The sequence below is a fragment of the Sorghum bicolor genome, chromosome 5 (genome assembly GCF_000003195.3).
Source record: "Sorghum bicolor cultivar BTx623 chromosome 5, Sorghum_bicolor_NCBIv3, whole genome shotgun sequence".
Classification (NCBI taxonomy): Eukaryota; Viridiplantae; Streptophyta; class Magnoliopsida; order Poales; family Poaceae; genus Sorghum; species Sorghum bicolor.
The window spans coordinates 11,110,515-11,126,860 of NC_012874.2; the positions used below are offsets into that span (position 1 = coordinate 11,110,515).

The window sequence follows — 16,346 nt, forward strand, 5'->3', positions numbered from 1 at the left end:
TCCCTGTTTCTCATTTACTGTCAGTTTGATACCTTCGCTGCTCCCTAGAGGGGTAGCCCCCTTGTCTTTTACACTTGTGTACCTATGAATATCTGTCCAAGGTTTAACATTCTGGTTTGGAACATTAGGGTATTAACTAAAAGGAGAAATGGGATGCAATCAGAGCTAAGATCAGTGAAAGCTCGACTAAGAGAGAATCCTTTGACCAACTCTATACCAAGAACTTTTGCCCCAAAAACCTCGACTCCTTTGCCTTTTTCCCCTCTTCTGGAGCCTCGGGAGGTATCATCACGTTGTGGAATAGATCCATCTTTACGGGCTCCACCATCCAGGCTAATGGCTACTGTGTCACGGTCAAGTTTGTTAACAATTTGGACAGCAGCTGCTTCTTCCTAAGCAATGTCTACGGCCCCTCCCATGCTGATGGTAAGCTGGCCTTTGTGACCTCGTTTCATAATTTTGATTCCAGTCTCTTTGATGATTGGATTGTTGCGGGAGATTTCAATATGTACAGATCCTCTGATGACAGAAATAAGCATGGTGGAGATATAGGTGACAAGAATCTTTTTAATAACCTTATCTCTGACCTTGAGCTACTTGAGATCCCCTTCAGTGGAAGGACTTACACATGGAGCAACATGCAACTAAACCCCCTCCTAGTAAAATTAGACCGGGTTTTCTGTAGTGCAAACTGGAACCTCTCCTACCCGGACACCACAGTTCAAACCCTGTCGAGGCCTATTTCAGATCATACTCACTTTGTCCTGAGTTTTGGCAGCACCATCCCAAAAACAGGTGTCTTCAGGTTTGAAAATTACTGGGCAGATCATTCGGACTTTCTCAACATAGTTGATCTCCATTGGAATAGCACGGCCTACTTTGCAAATGCAGCTCAAAACCTTAGTGCCAAATTCAAACAAGTTAGAAAAGGCTTGAAACAGTGGAGAAAGAGTTTCCTCAATTTCAACAGAGTTCTTCACAACTGTGACTGGGTTCTCCTCCTACTAGATGGTCTGGAGGAACAAAGGCCCCTGTCGGTCCGTGAGGGCTCCTTGCGATCCTTGGTCAAATTACACATTGCCCATCTTCTTAAGGCTAAAAGAAACTACTGGAAGCAAAGAAACACCATTAGGTGGGTCAAGCTGGGAGATGAGAACACTAGTTTCTTTCAAGCGTCGGCCTCCATCTGCCATAGAAGGAATCACATTGCAAGTCTCACTGACACTGATGGGACTATCATCACCAATCATGACCAAAAAGCTGGGTTGCTGTGGACAGCTTTCAAAAACAGGATGGGCCTCTCCGATTACTCTGCGATCTCCTATGACCTACCTTCACTGCTTGTCGAAGAAGAGCTGGGATTCCTAGCTAGTGATTTCAGTGAGGAAGAATTCCTCCTAGTGATTAAAAGTATTCCCTCTGATCACGCACGAGGCCCAGATGGCTTCAACGGCAAATTCATCAAGAAATGCTGGCAGATTATAAAGACTGATTTCCTAAGATTGTTCATTGATTTCTTTGCAAACTGCACGGATCTGACGAGCATCAACTCCTCTTATATCGCCTTAGTGCCCAAGAAGCCCAACCCTGAGACTGTCGACGATTTTAGGCCAATTTCTCTCTTGAATTACTCAGTTAAATGCATCATGAAACTCCTGTCAACTCGCTTGCAAAGTGTCATCCTGAGGCTTGTACATGCTAACCAGTATGGGTTCATCAAAGGCAGGACCATCCAAGATTGTCTTGCTTGGGCTTTCCAGTTCCTTCATTTTTGCCATCACTCTAAGAAAGAGATTATCATCCTTAAATTGGACTTTGAGAAGGCCTTCGATAAAATTGAACATCAAGTCATCCTTGAGGTGATGAAGTATAAGGGTTTCCCTACTAGTTGGATCAAGTGGACTGAGGCGGTCCTAAAAAGTGGGAATTCCTCTGTTCTTCTCAATGGCCTGCCTAGTAAACCGTTTTCTTACAGAAGGGGAGTCAGACAAGGTGATCCCCTCTCGCCTCTCCTTTTTGTCCTGGCAGCTGATCTACTCCAGACAATTGTTAACAAAGCCTGGCAGATTGGTCTCCTGAAGCATCCGTTGTCTGATGATTTTTGAAGAGTTCTTCCCGATAATACAATATGTTGATGATACTCTTCTGATAATGCCAGCCAACGCAAGACAGCTCTTTACACTGAAAGGCCTCCTTCGCTCCTTCTCAAACTCCACGGGGTTGAATGTCAACTTCGAGAAAAGCTTTCTAGTCCCCATCAATGTCTCCAATGAAAAAAGCCTTCACCTTGCCAGAACCTTCGGTTGCAAGGTTGGCACCATGCCTTTCACCTATCTAGGTCTCCCACTGGGTACCATGAGGCCGACAGTACAGGAATTCAGCCCACTAATCTCTAAAATGGAGAAAAGGCTCTCTGGTGTAAGTAAGTTTCTCTCCTACCATGGCAGACTCACTTTGGTGAACTCGGTCTTCTCTGCCCTCCCAACTTACTACATGTGTAGTATTATCATCCCCCCTGCAGTCATCCAGCAAATTGACAGATTCAGAAAACACTGCTTGTGGAGCAAAGGAGATATTCATAGAAGAGGGACCTGCCTAGCTGCTTGGGAACCCATGTGCAGGAAGAAAGAGGAAGGGTGGCTTGGCATAATCAATATCCATAATCAGAACGTAGCCCTCCTCATGAAGTTCCTAGATAAGTTCTACAACCATGCCAACATACCATGGGTCAACCTTACATGGAACAAACTGTATCACAACAGCAACATCCCCCCCCCCCTGCAAAAAACCTCACTGGCTCCTTTTGGTGGAAGGACATTATTAAACTCTTCAGCAAATTCAGAGCCTTCTCCTTCTGTCACCCCAACTCTGGCAGCACAGTGTCCCTTTGGAATGATTCATGGTCGGATGATTTGTTAGAGCGAAAGATGCTCATCTTCATTCCTTCGCTAAGAAAAAGAACTGCTCCCTCAAATTCTTCATAGAGAATGATCTTGGTAGAACCTTCTATCAACCTCTTTCAGCCCAAGCCTCGACCCAGCTAGATGAGTTAGAGCAGTCCGTGGATGGACTCCATTGTGACCCAACTCAGCATGATTCCTAGAGCTATACCTGGGGCCTAAAGTTTATCTCCAAGAAAGCCTACATTGCCCTTCAAGGGACACTCGAAGCCTCTCCTCTCTTCAGCTGGCTGTGGAAATCGGGTGCACTGGGTAAGCACAAATTCTTTGCCTGGCTCTTACTCAAAGATAGGCTCAGTACAAGAAATATTTTGAGGAGGAAAAACATGTCCCTCGATGATTACAGCTGTGTCCTCTGCGTCATTGGCCCTTAAGAAACCAATCATCATCTTTTCTTCGTCTTCCCATTCAGCACCGCTTGCTGGAATTTGATTGGAATACACTGGGATCTCTCCCTTCCACCCATGGACATGCTTATTCAGGCCAGACTCAGTTTCGGCAGTCACATTTTCAGAGAAATCTTCATCACTGCTTGCTGGAACATTTGGAAATCAAGAAATGGTATTATCTTCGATAATATGCCCGCCTCCTTATTGACATGAAAAGAAGCTTTCAAAGCGGACCTTAGTCTGGTGTGTATCAAGGCTAAGCGGAAGATCTCCGACCCTCTGAAGATCTGGCGAGAGAATTTCTCCTGACTACTTGTTTTTTGCTTTTTGGGCTTTACAAGCCTTGTACTTTGTATAGTTGTACAGTTACCTTTTGTTATTATTTTTGTTCATATTAATGAAAAAGAAAAAAAAGAACAGGTAGGGAGCTTCCCTGCCGTTTTCTCAAAAAAATATATATGGGGATCCTTGTTTGTTACATTAAAACTTCATGGCTAATACTGCAGTAGTTATGATAGAGTGTGTGTATATGCAACATAACAAGAGCTATTATTCATCCATAGTGTATATGTTTGTTACCAAAATCATTAAATCTTCGTCAAACAATATGACGTGCTTCTAAAATCCAGTTTAATTTATAGGTTAACTGTGTGGTTACAATAGTTTTAAGATACTAGCGAGTATATAATATGCAATGATTATAACCTCATCGATCAAACAATATGATGTGCTTCTAATTAAAAACCAGTTTAATTTGTCACATAGGACGACCATCATGAGTTCGTTAGGGGAAGCATATATGGACTGGCGTCTCTTGAAAGCAGCCACATCCGGTGATGTTCCATCACTGAAGCAACTACTGGCTCTTGATGGCCCGGGCGTGCTGCTTGGGATAACTCCACAAGGAAACACATGCCTCCACATCGCCTCCATCCAGGGCCACGAGGAATTCTGCAAGAATATCCTGACGGTGGACCATTCACCGGCTCTAGCGCTCCTCTCCACGATCAACAAAGACGGCGAGACACCGCTGCTCACCGCAGTCGCAAGGGGCTGCGCTCCTTTATTAGCTGCTGTTTTACTCAGGCGCTGCCGTGACCAGCAGCTGATGCAGACCATCCTGAAGCAAGACAGGCGCGGATGCAACGCGCTGCACCATGCCATCCACATAGGATACACGAAGCTGGCGCTCGAGCTGATAGAGGGAGAACCTGCCATGTCAAAAACTGTGGACGAACGCAACGAGTCGCCTCTGTTCAATGCGGCAAGGAGGAATTTCACAGAGGTGTCACATAAATTGCTGGAGATCCTAGATTCAGCTGATTGTGGACCCTTGGGCGTCCATGTTCTCCATGCTGCTGTCAGAAATGGAAATCTAGGAGAGATTTTCGCTCTGTACAAATGTCCATGTGGCTAACTGATTAATTTGCATTGCCGAATTTTTTATAATCCTCACAAAGTTATCCACAACCTGCACTCCCGTAAGTTTGAATCTCGATATGTGTACTCTCTAGTCACTATCCAGTTGCCATAACTTATCAACTACTCACTCCGTGTTTGTAAGCAATTTTAGTTTTTCTAAATATATAGCTTTTTTGGCAACCTCCTTCCAAGAAATCAAGATCAAAACCTTCGTTGTATTTTGTAAAATCTAGACCTCCAAAATCACCTCCAATGGAAGGTGGCTACGACATACAGTGCTGCTCGGGAGGAAGAAGCTAGGGGTATGTATGATAAATTTTTGGTATATAATATTTCCTGTGCCAAGTAATACGGGCTGCCAGTGAGGAGTGACCCGTGCAATATTTTTTATGTATGGCTCTAATATTTGGAGCCATATAACGAATAAGCATATGCTATGACTTACTGGGAATTATATGGTGCTAATTAAGTTCGTGCGTTCAATAATCTCCGGATCGATCCATGGAGTAGAAGTTAGTCATGAATAATTATTGGTCCAAAATGACTATGTGGATATTCTCTATATCCATGTTTATACGCAAGAGGTTCCTATTACATCACGCGTATAAAGGTGATGAAGAATACGTGTACTTTGCAAACTAGTTGAATTAATTTAATTAGGTCCACAACGTACTAAATGTGTATCAAGGCTCCACGCATGCATGCGCGACTGCTATGTATATAGTTGGCTTCTCAACTAGCGGGCTTTCTAAACAATATATGCATGTACGCGTATGGGTCCTCCATGTCATGACGTATAAGAATCTTGATGAAATACGTATTGTCATATTGAACTATCATAGGCACATGTTTATGTAGTTGTTAATTATGAAGGAGCTTATGATATTTGGGCCATGCATCTTCAATTTATTTTGATAAATATATAATAATTTGTGAGCAACAGTCCAGATCGCGTACGTGTGGATATGATGCACGTATGTTAATGTGCCTGGTCAAGATGAGCCGGGACTCACGACCGGTTGGTTAGAGATGCATGGATACCGTACATGTATATACGTGTATATACGCTAAGATGATGTTGTCCATATGATTCACGGTCGGTTGGTTAAAAAGAGATTGTGTACGAGTATATGCACGTATATATGCCAGTTGGTTTTAGGCCTGGTTGGATACGATTCATGACTCGTAGTCGGTTGATTATGTTTCTATCTAATCTAAACACACGAGGTTTCTTGGCGAGGAGGCCAATCACCCCGTATCTGCCCCCTATATAAATCAGCACCAGACCAACAGGAGGGGGCATCCTTTGGACGCATACACGCCGCCAGGCTTCTGCTCTCGGTTCGGGACATCATCAACTCCACGCCCGGCTCGTTGACGCACCTCGCCGCCAGGCTTTTGGTTCGTTGACGCACACGCCGCCGGTTCCACGCATCTGCATGCCCACGCGACGCGCCAAGGCCTTGAAGCTCGTCTCGCCGAGAAGTCAGTCACGAGGCGCCCCTGTCCTACAAGTTCGTGCTGAAGCAACACCGGCGAGGATCAAGCAATTCCCTGGTTTTTGCGGCCGCATCATATATACATGATGCTGCCTGTTACGTTCTCTGGTAAGCATCCAATTTAGATGTATCAACAAGTGCACGTATATATCAGCGTTGAAGCATGGCAAGGTGCCGAGAGCAATTGGTTCCTTCAATCTACTACTGTGTTGAGTTTAATGACTTGATGACGTTAGAACCCTCGCCGCGCGAGGACGTCATCAAGTTGCCGGTGACTAAAGATCAAAATATGCGTGAGTTAAGATTGCCGCATTTATCGCCATGAGAAAAATCTTGATACTGAGAGGCTGTTGAGCTACATATCAGAAAAGGGTGCAACACGCGCGAGGCGAAAATTTCAGCTCGTCACGGCGGCGGCGGAGGGGTCGTTTTAGCCTACTCCCTATTATTTTTACAATGGCGAAGAGGTCGTATTGGCCTGATTCGAGATGAATATTTAATAATCGGCGAGGCGTTTGCCTCTACAAGTTCTATTCCTACATACAAAAGTCGTTGCCACCAAATTTGGTGTAACGCTCGAGTCAATGCAATTGATGCCGCGAGGCTGTCGATTTGTTCTTATGAGAAAGCGTCATCCAAATCGTATTTGTACCGCTAACTTGTTGCGGATTTTTATTACACAATTGTTGATGTCTAGTGCCAATGAGGCTAGACGGAACCCTGGCCAAGTGCCGGTGAGGCGAGGTCACTAATCCATCTACACGTTCCAATTGACGGGACCGGACAGATCGTTGCTGGGCACCGACGAGGCAAAGGCAACTTACATGCGTCCGTGTTAATGAAGGCCGACGTACATGACTGGGCACCGACGAGGCGAAAGTCAACCCCCTTTATTAACATATTCCGTTTATTACTCCGACGTGGCGATGGCGATGTCACGACCTAGTTTCGGCGACATAAAGCCACACACAATTATTATGCCATATATCGCATATGGCTACGACGGCGATCAATTAAATATTTGACGACCATAAAGCGCAGCTTAATCGGAGGTTTTCTGCAAGCTCGTCTTGCGGATGTAATTAACCGGACGTGCCTAACAGGCCTCGGGAATCGGCGAACTACGCAATTTTTTCCACAAGTCAGACCTCTCCTTAAGCATGACGCTGAAGACGGAAGAAGACAATTTTTTTCGTTGATCATATATTTTGTATATTCAAGAAAGAATTAATGAAATATGTGGTTCTCGAATATGTGTGCATGTGTCCCCTTTGCATTATATTATTTTTTCTATGTCTTCGCCCGGTTTTCGACCAAACAGGGTATTTATACGCAGCGAAATCATAGGCGGTTGGATAAGCCAACCGCCTGTGTAAATTTAACTTCACAAACGGTTGTCCTAAGCCAACCACATGTGTAAATGTTACATTTACACAGGCGGTAGCTTAAGCCAACCGCCTGTGAAGATGCATTACAAGCCAACCACCTGTGTAAATGTTATATTTACATAGGCGGTTGGCTTAAGCCATGCGCCAATGGTAATGCATCTTCACAGACGGTTGGCAGCTCTGACACCGCCCTTTTTATACCACAGGCGCGTGATAACTAAAACCGCCTGTGGTATAAAAAGGGGGCGTTGGCATTGTACTCTTTTCTACCAGTGAAGCTATCCATAAACCTACACTGCCGTAAGTTTGAATCTCGATATGTGTGTACTCTCTAGTCACTATCCAGTTGCCATAACTTATCAACTACTCCCTCCGTGATTGTAAGCAATTTTAGTTTTTCTAAATATATAGCTTTGTTGTACGTCTAGAAACACGCTATGTCTACATACATTAAAGGAATATACACTATGTCTACATACATCAAAGGAATTTGGTTTTTTATAAAAACATTGAGTGCTTAAAATTAAGGTAGTAGTATTGGTATGCCATAATAATGTTTCTATCAAATGTATAAAGTGATTTAAAGTAAAAACATAGAAAAAAATATTATTTGGAGTATTAATATATTTAAAAGTGTATTGTTTCTGTCTTCAATATGGAACATTTGGATTGTTAAGGAAATATTTGTCCATGATTGATAAACTATTAAAATAAATATTAATCATGGTGTACGTGATTGCTATGACTAATTTTTGATAAATATTCGGAGTATGAACATATTATTATGACTTATTATAGATTGACATATATATATATATATATATATATATATATATATATATATATATATATATATATATGGTTACTAATTTATTTTATTTATAACTTAGTTTAGATTTATATGTAGATTTAAAAGATATTTTAATTTATTTTCAGTACAGTCAGGATGGATAATTTAGATAAAGGTTAGAAGGATGTTAGCATAGTCGCTCAGTAAACGGTGACCATCAATTCCATCTAGAACCTAGATGCGACTAGAATAGCCTAGGTGCTTCATAGGCACACAGGGGGAAGTAATAGAGCTAAGGAAGATGACTGAGAAGTACTAGGCTCCAAAGAGGAAGGAGTAGAGAGGAGGAAGATAGTAGGGAGAAGAGTGAGGGGCAAAGGAGCATTGCATTGGGGCTTGATGTCATGACAGTCAGTAGGGAAGGGCTCTAGACTCAGGGTTCCAATTCCAACTTCCAAACAATATCATCTCTCTTATTTTCCCTGTTTTGTTGAATCACTTCGATGAAAGATAGTGGTTTTCTTACTTTAGTTGGATGGTGCATACAGAATGTGTGTTAGACACAGATGGATGGGCTGTTTCCTAGATTGAGGAGGAAAAATTATCGTCCTTAAGCGCAGCCTCCAGTATATAGTCTGCAAATGTGTATAGGAGAAGAACTAATGCACGGTGGCCATGGAAAAAGCTAGTAAAGTATATTTGTTCTAAACAAGCAATAAAGAGGATGTGAGGCCGCCACTTGCAGCTCGCCATTCATGGGGACGAGGAGCTCGACACCCTCATCAAGGGCACCATTGTTGGTGGTGGCGTCATCCTGCACACCCACAAGTCGCTCATCAACAAGACCACCAAGGAGTGAAGGAGGGCAACCCCCCGAGTTGCTGCTTTTGCCTGACTACCATCCATCTAGTTGTGTACGTGTACTATGTTAATTTAAGTGTCTGCTTCTTCTTCGTTGGATCTTGTGCAAGGTAAAATACCATGTATCTTTTTCCCCATTTTACTAAACCACTTCGATGAAAGATGAAGGTTTTCTTACTGTAGATGGACGGTGTATCCAGTATGTGTGTCAGACACTACAGATGGGCTATATCTAGGATGGAGGTGGAACAGTTAATTTACTCAGGCGCAGGGTCTAGTATATTGTCTACAAATGTATATAGGCAAAGAACTGATGAATGTGGCTGTGGAAAACCCAGTAAAGTTTATTTGTTCTATACAAGCACAAAAGAGGGACATGTGAGGCTATACCCATGGCCATAGAAAAGAAATGGGTAAGTACCAAAGGGGGTTGTGTGGTTGTGCTATATGTAAGGTAATAACCTATAGCTCAACTGGTTTGCTCTTTGGCTGTTGAAAGCTTTAGGCTGCCCTGACAAAGCCTTGAAACTGTAGCTGAATATTAATAGATGAGTTCTGGTTCCCCGCAAAGGCACGTCATGGAAGTAAACTATTCTTGTGCCATTGTTGAGTTGACAAATGTTACCGAAAGGATGATTGGAGTAGTAGTTTGCGGTGCTGTAGCTGTTCAGTCACAGAGGGTTCATCGCTTCATTGTCTTGCGGTATTCTAGGAAACTCTAGATCCTCAGCCCCTTGCCTACCTGTGAGCCTGGCAGCCTGCCTCACTGTCGTGCCACGCTGCATCGCCGCTAGAGCCATGAGCCCACCTCATGGGCGTGCCTCGGCAACGGCGACCCCACCTCATGCTCGCGCTGCTGCCGCTGTGACTGCACATCACATTCATGCTAGGGTTAGGTTTTGCAGCACATGTATGAGAGCGAGGAGGACGTGCAGATAGGGGGTGTGGTGCGGTAGTGATGAGTGAGCGTCTGGGTGGACATGGAGCCATGTTGGGCCGATGTCGATGTGCGTAGGATTGGGGATGTGTCCTGGATTCTAACTGGCACTTTATGTTTGTGGTTCCCAATGGGTCGCCTCGATCCACCACCAGCTCTTGTCACGTGCCTCCATGCATGGCTATGTCAGCGCTACCGCCATCATCTACACCACCGCCATCCTCGAGTACCTCACCACCGAGGTCCTCGAGCTGGCCGGCAATGCTAGAAAGGACCTCAGGTGAAGAGTATGACCCCATTGCACCTACAGCTTGCCATCCATAGGGACGAGGCCCGCGACACCCTCATCAAGGGCACCACTGCCAATGGGGGCGTCATCCCGCACATCCACAAGTCGCTCAGTGACAAGACTACCAAGGAGTGAAGGATGGCAACCCTCCCATGCTGCTGCTTCTGCCTGACTAACATTGATATAGTTCTGTACTTGTGCTATTTTAATTTTAGTGTCTGTTTTCTGCTTCTTCTTTGTTGGATCTTGTGCAATGTAAAATACCATGTCTCTCTTTTTCCCTGTTTTATGAAACCACTTCGATGAAAGATAGAGGTTTTCTTACTATAGTTGCATGGTGCATGCAAAATGTGTATCAGACATTGATGGACAGACTATTTGCTGGATGGAGAAGAAACAGTTAACGTACTTAATCATGACAAAAGTGTATAGGCAAAGAACAAATGCATATGGTGGCCATGGGCCGGCAAAGTTTATTTGTTCTAAACAAGCACAAAAGAGGGACATGTGAGCCTGCCACTTGCAGCTTGCCATACACAAGGACATGGAGCTCGACACCCTTATCAAGGGCACCATCACTGGTGGCGGCGTCATCCCACATCCACAACCGCTCATCAACAAGAGCACGTAGCAGTGAAGGAGGGAAACCCCCTGTGCTGCTTCTTCTGCCTTACTACAATCCATCTAGTTGTGTACATGTGCTATGTTAATATAAGTGCTTGTTTGTCTACTTCTTCTTCGCTGGAACTTGTGATAGGTAAAAATATCATGTCTCTTATTTTTCCAATTTTACTAAATCACTTCGATGAAAGATAGAGGTTTTCTTACTTTAGTTGGATGGTGCATGCAGAATGTGTCATAGGCACTGATGGATGGTCTGTTTCCTAGATGGAGGAGGAACCAATTATCGTACTTAAGTGTAGCCTCTAGTATATATTCTACAAATGTGTATAGGAGAAGAATTGATAGAAGGCGGCCATGGAAAAACCCAATAAAGTTTATTTGTCCTATACAAGCTCTAAAGAGGATGTCAGGCCGCCACTAGCAGCTCACTGTCCGTGGGGACAAGGAGCTCGACACCCTCATCAAGGGCACCATTGTTGGTGGCGGCGTCATCCTGCACATCCACAAGTCGCTCATCAACAAGACCACCAAGGAATGCGGGAGGGCAACCCCCCATGTTGTTGCTTCTGCCTCACTACAATCCATCTAGTTGTGTACTTGTGTTATTTTAATTTAAGTGTCTACTTCTTCATTGGATCTTGTGCAAGGTAAAATATCATGTATCTCTTTTCCCCCATTTTACTAAACCACTTTAATGAAAGATCAAGGGGCCAAAGGGCCTCTAGTCCAGTTGGTTAGAGGAACCCGGCGGCACTCCTTAGGTCCTGGGTTCGACTCCCCATGGGAGCGAATTTTCAGGCTAAGGTTAAAAAAATCCCCTCGTCTGTCCCATGACAAAGCACAGGTCTAAGGCCCGGTCCCAGTCATTCTCACATGGGTTACGGTGCCATTGTGTATGCGTGGGGCAGGGGTTCGGGGTTTTCTCAACCTACTTGAGAAGGTCTTCTTCTTAATGCAATGCCCGGGGGCTGTCTTACCCTCTGCAGCTCAAGTTTTTTTTCATACTTTAGTTGGATGGTGTATCCAGTGTGTGTCTCAGACACTACTGCCGTGAGCCCACCTAATGAGCGCGCCTCGGCCGCAGCGACCCCACCTCATGCTCACGCTGCTGCCGCTGCGACCCCGCGACACGTTCGCGCTAGGGTTAGGTTTTGGAGCACATGTACTAGAGTGTGTGTATGAGAGGGAGGAGGATGTGTAGATAGGGGCATGCAGTGAGGTAGTGATGAGTGAGCGTCAGGGTGGCCGTGGAGCCACGTTGGGCTGATGTCGATGTGGGCTAGATTTAGGATGTGTCTTGGATTCTAACTGGTACTTTGTGTTTGCAGTTCTCGATGGGCCGCATCCTCCATGCATGCTTGTGTCAGCGCTAGTGCCATCATCTACACGGCCGCCATCCTCGAGTACCTCACTGCCAAGGTCCTCGAGATGGCCAGCAATGCTAGAAGGGACCTCAAGGCGAAGAGTTTCACCCCATGGCACCAGCATCTTGCCAACCGCAGGAACGAGGAGCTCGACACCCTCATCAAGGGCACCATCGCTAGTGGCGACGTCATCCCGCACATCCACAAGGCACTCAGCAACAAGACTGCCAAGGAATGAAGGAGGGCAACCCCCCCATGCTGTTGCTTCCGCCTGACCAAAAACGATATAGTTCTGTGCTTGTGCTATTTAATTTAAGTGTCTGTTGTCTGCTTCTTCTTCGTTGGATATTGTGTAAGGTAAAATATCATGTCTCTCTTTTTTCCTATTTTATTAAAACACTTCAATGAAAGATAGAGGTTTTCTTACTATAGTTGGATGGTGCATGCAGAATGTGTATCAGACTCTGATGGACAAACTCTGTCCTGGTTGGAAAAGATACAGTTATCGCCAATTGCATCCTCTAGTATATAGTCTGCAAATGTGTATAGGCGAAGAACTAATGCATATGGTGGCCATGATCTAGCAAAGTTTATTTGTTCTAAACAACCACAAATAGGGACATGTGAGGCAGCCACTTGCAGCTCGCCATCCACGGGAACACGGAGCTCGAAACTGTCATCAAGGGCACCATTGTTGGTGGGGGCATCATCCCACACATCCACAAGTCGCTCATCAACAAGAGCGCCAAGGAGTGAAGGTGGGCAACCCCCTGTGCTGCTGCTTCTGCCTTACTACAATCCATCTAGTTGTGTACTTGTGCTATGTTTTTCTGTTAATATATTTCCAGTAGAGGCGGATCCCTCCTGTTTCCTCAAAAAAAAATTAAGCATTTGTTTGTCTGCTTCTTCTTTGCTGGAACTTGTGCAAGGTAAAATATCATGTCTCTCCTTTTCCCTGTTTTGTTGAACCACTTGGATTAAAGATAGAGGTTTTCTTACTTTAGATGGATGGTGCATGCTTTATGTGTGTCAGACTCTGATAGATGGGCTGTTTCCTGGATGCAGGAGCAACAGTTATCGTACTTAAGCACAGCCTCGAGTATATCAGCTGCAAATGTGTATAGGTGAAGAACTAATGCATGGTGGCCATGGAAAAAAACCAGTAAAGTTTATTTGTTCAGAACAATCACAAAAGAGGGGCATGTGAGGCTGTATTGTGGCCATAACATAGAAATGTGTATGTGCGAAAGTGGAGCTGTGTGGTTGTGCTATGTGTAAGGTAATAACATATAGGTCCACTGATTTTGTCTCCGAATGTTATAAAGCTTCAGGCTGCCCTAATGAACCTTGAAAGTATAGTTGAATATTTATAGATGAGTGGTAGCGCTCCATAGAGGCGCATCATGATTGTAATCTGTTCTCGGATAGTGGGGCCTGCAGCTGTGACATTGTCAGATGGTTGACTGGAGCAGCAGCTTGTGATGCATGGATGGTGAGTGACAGAGAGAAGATCTGTGCCAGCAATGGAAGGGAACCTAGTGGCAGAGGTGTTGCTGGTATCGCTGCAGGCTGCTTCCTCTAGTTCTGAAGATGTGTGAATCTGAATCTCCTATCTCGTATCTCCACTATGTACGTCGTACATGACTCTTGCACTTCGACTCCATCGATCATGCACGCTCCAGCACTAACCATCACACACATCCGGAACGCCGGCTTGAGTTATGGACCAGGCGGCGAACTTGATCTAGGGGCCATGCCGGGTGGTGAGGGGGTGGCCACAAACACCGGCTTGAGTTCACAACTTCACATGTGAGCTGCGTTCAGTTCCTGTGCGCTCCTGGCAAATGGGACGAATCAGGAAGTAGACCCGCTTCAAGGTGATGTACAAGTCAACGATGGCGTCGGAGAGGTCATCAAAGAGGGAGATGGAGCCGCTTGAGTTCATCCCTGCTCCTAGCAGATTCATGAAGAGACGCCGCTCTAGGGTCATGTATAGGTCTATGAGATCCATGGCGTTGGAGAGGTCACAACATTCAGCAATGACATGGGATGCCTTCTTTCGAAAGTAAAGCTATTTTTTTAGAATTGCATAGTACAACGCAGACACACATAATGCACGCACACTCACCCCTATAAACAAACGTACACAAATCCTACCTCTATGAGAGCACCTCCGAAGATTAGAGCCGGCAGGGTCCACTAATGACCGGTTGCAAACCTTTATCTGTTTCACCTTATTTACTAAGCACCGGGCCCACCTTAATGTTGTGATCGATCACCACTATGGCCATGTATGAATAGTGCTGCCTAGGTCAAGAAGCTACCATAGACACACACAAAATGTCGAGTAGCTAGCACCACCGTCCATGTCACCTTGGATACAGGTATAAGCTAATTTATTATAGGCAGTATTTTAGTCCCATATATATACACTATTTTTTGAGGAATATTTCACTAATGAAATTTCTGATGTGACTATATTTAGTCATGTATGGAGGTCTATATGGACTCCTTTTCTTTTATGGTGATGCTCCTCTTCCAATTTCTCTCATGAAATTCAATACCCTATAGCATTGCTTCTATTCAATTCAACTCCCACTAAATTTATATCTATCAAACTTCCAAATAAAAGACTTTCATTATTTCTCACTCTACAACTCCTTTTCTTACAGTATAAGGCCTTGTTTAGTTGCCAAAAAGTTTTAAGATTCTCCGTCATATCGAATCTTACGGTACATGCATGGAGTATTAAATATAGACGAAAATAAAAACTAATTACACAGTTTACCTATAATTGGCGAGACAAATCTTTTAAGCCTAGTTAGTCCATGATTGGACAATAGTTACCAAATACAAACGAAAGTGCTACAGTACCCAAAATCCAAACAATTTGCCAACTGAACAAGGCCTAAATCCCTACAGCAACGGTGGCATATAATCTAGTTACTAGTAGAAAGAAAACATAGTAGGCAGGAATTCATAAAGTCATTTCAGAATGACTTGTGAGAAGCCTAGCCACCCACGCGATGAGAAGCCTAGTGTCCGGTGGTGGATTCCTTTAAAAGGATGGAAGGGAGCATGTGGTGATGGGCAAGGCAGATGGCACACTCTACAAGCCTCCCCATCCACCCAGCCCAGTCAAACAAATTAGGTAGCAGCATCATCGTCCTATCGCAGCTCAAGCCCACCACAATCGACACCACAGTGCAACATGGCATGGATGGGGGCATGGCAATAGAGCCTCTAGCGTGGATGGTCGCCACTATGTGGGCTAGAGAATGGCGAAACTATGGTGAAGGACTCCTAGACCGGGCCTTCAACAGTGCTGCCGCTTTCAGGCGTGCACGTATCCCTCACTGAGCATGGTTGCATGTTGTACTCACTTGGCAAGCCACCCCACATCATAGTGCCTGACTCTCCCACTCTCCCTCCTTTCTCCCTTCTCCTAGTTCCTTCCTTGAAGCCCAGGCCAAGCCTGCCTCTCGCCTGACAAGGTTTTGACTTGGCTTGGCTCTGATCATTGGTCATGACACGAAGGGAATTCGGACATGGGCTCCAACTTGGCAGCGGTGGACCACGTGTGCGCCATGGCCATCGTGTCCGTTGAGGGCATCATTGAACTTTTCGTGCACTGTGACATATCCTACTTCGCACCGGCCATGCTCCATGTGTGTACACAACACATCACTACATCCTTACCTACTAGTGTCTTCTCCCTAGTTTCTTTCAGTTTCACCTTCATTCTTCCCTCCTCCGCTGGATGCCAAAAGAATTAATCTTTTTTTGTTATTTTCCCTTCCCCACTATGTTAGTATAGGGTGTG

The 16,346-nt window shown here is 44.7% G+C and overlaps 2 protein-coding genes across 2 annotated transcripts; both read left to right on the forward strand.

Annotated features, from left to right (window-relative positions):
- LOC8076806 (ankyrin repeat-containing protein At5g02620) lies at positions 4,149-4,766 on the forward strand. Its single transcript, XM_002449193.1, has one exon. The coding sequence runs from the start codon at positions 4,149-4,151 to the stop codon at positions 4,764-4,766; it is 618 nt and encodes a 205-aa protein (XP_002449238.1).
- Positions 11,080-12,761, forward strand: LOC110435875 (probable histone H2A variant 1). Its single transcript, XM_021461961.1, has 2 exons — positions 11,080-11,162; positions 12,488-12,761. Exons 1-2 carry the CDS (start codon positions 11,080-11,082, stop codon positions 12,759-12,761), a joined length of 357 nt encoding a protein of 118 aa, XP_021317636.1.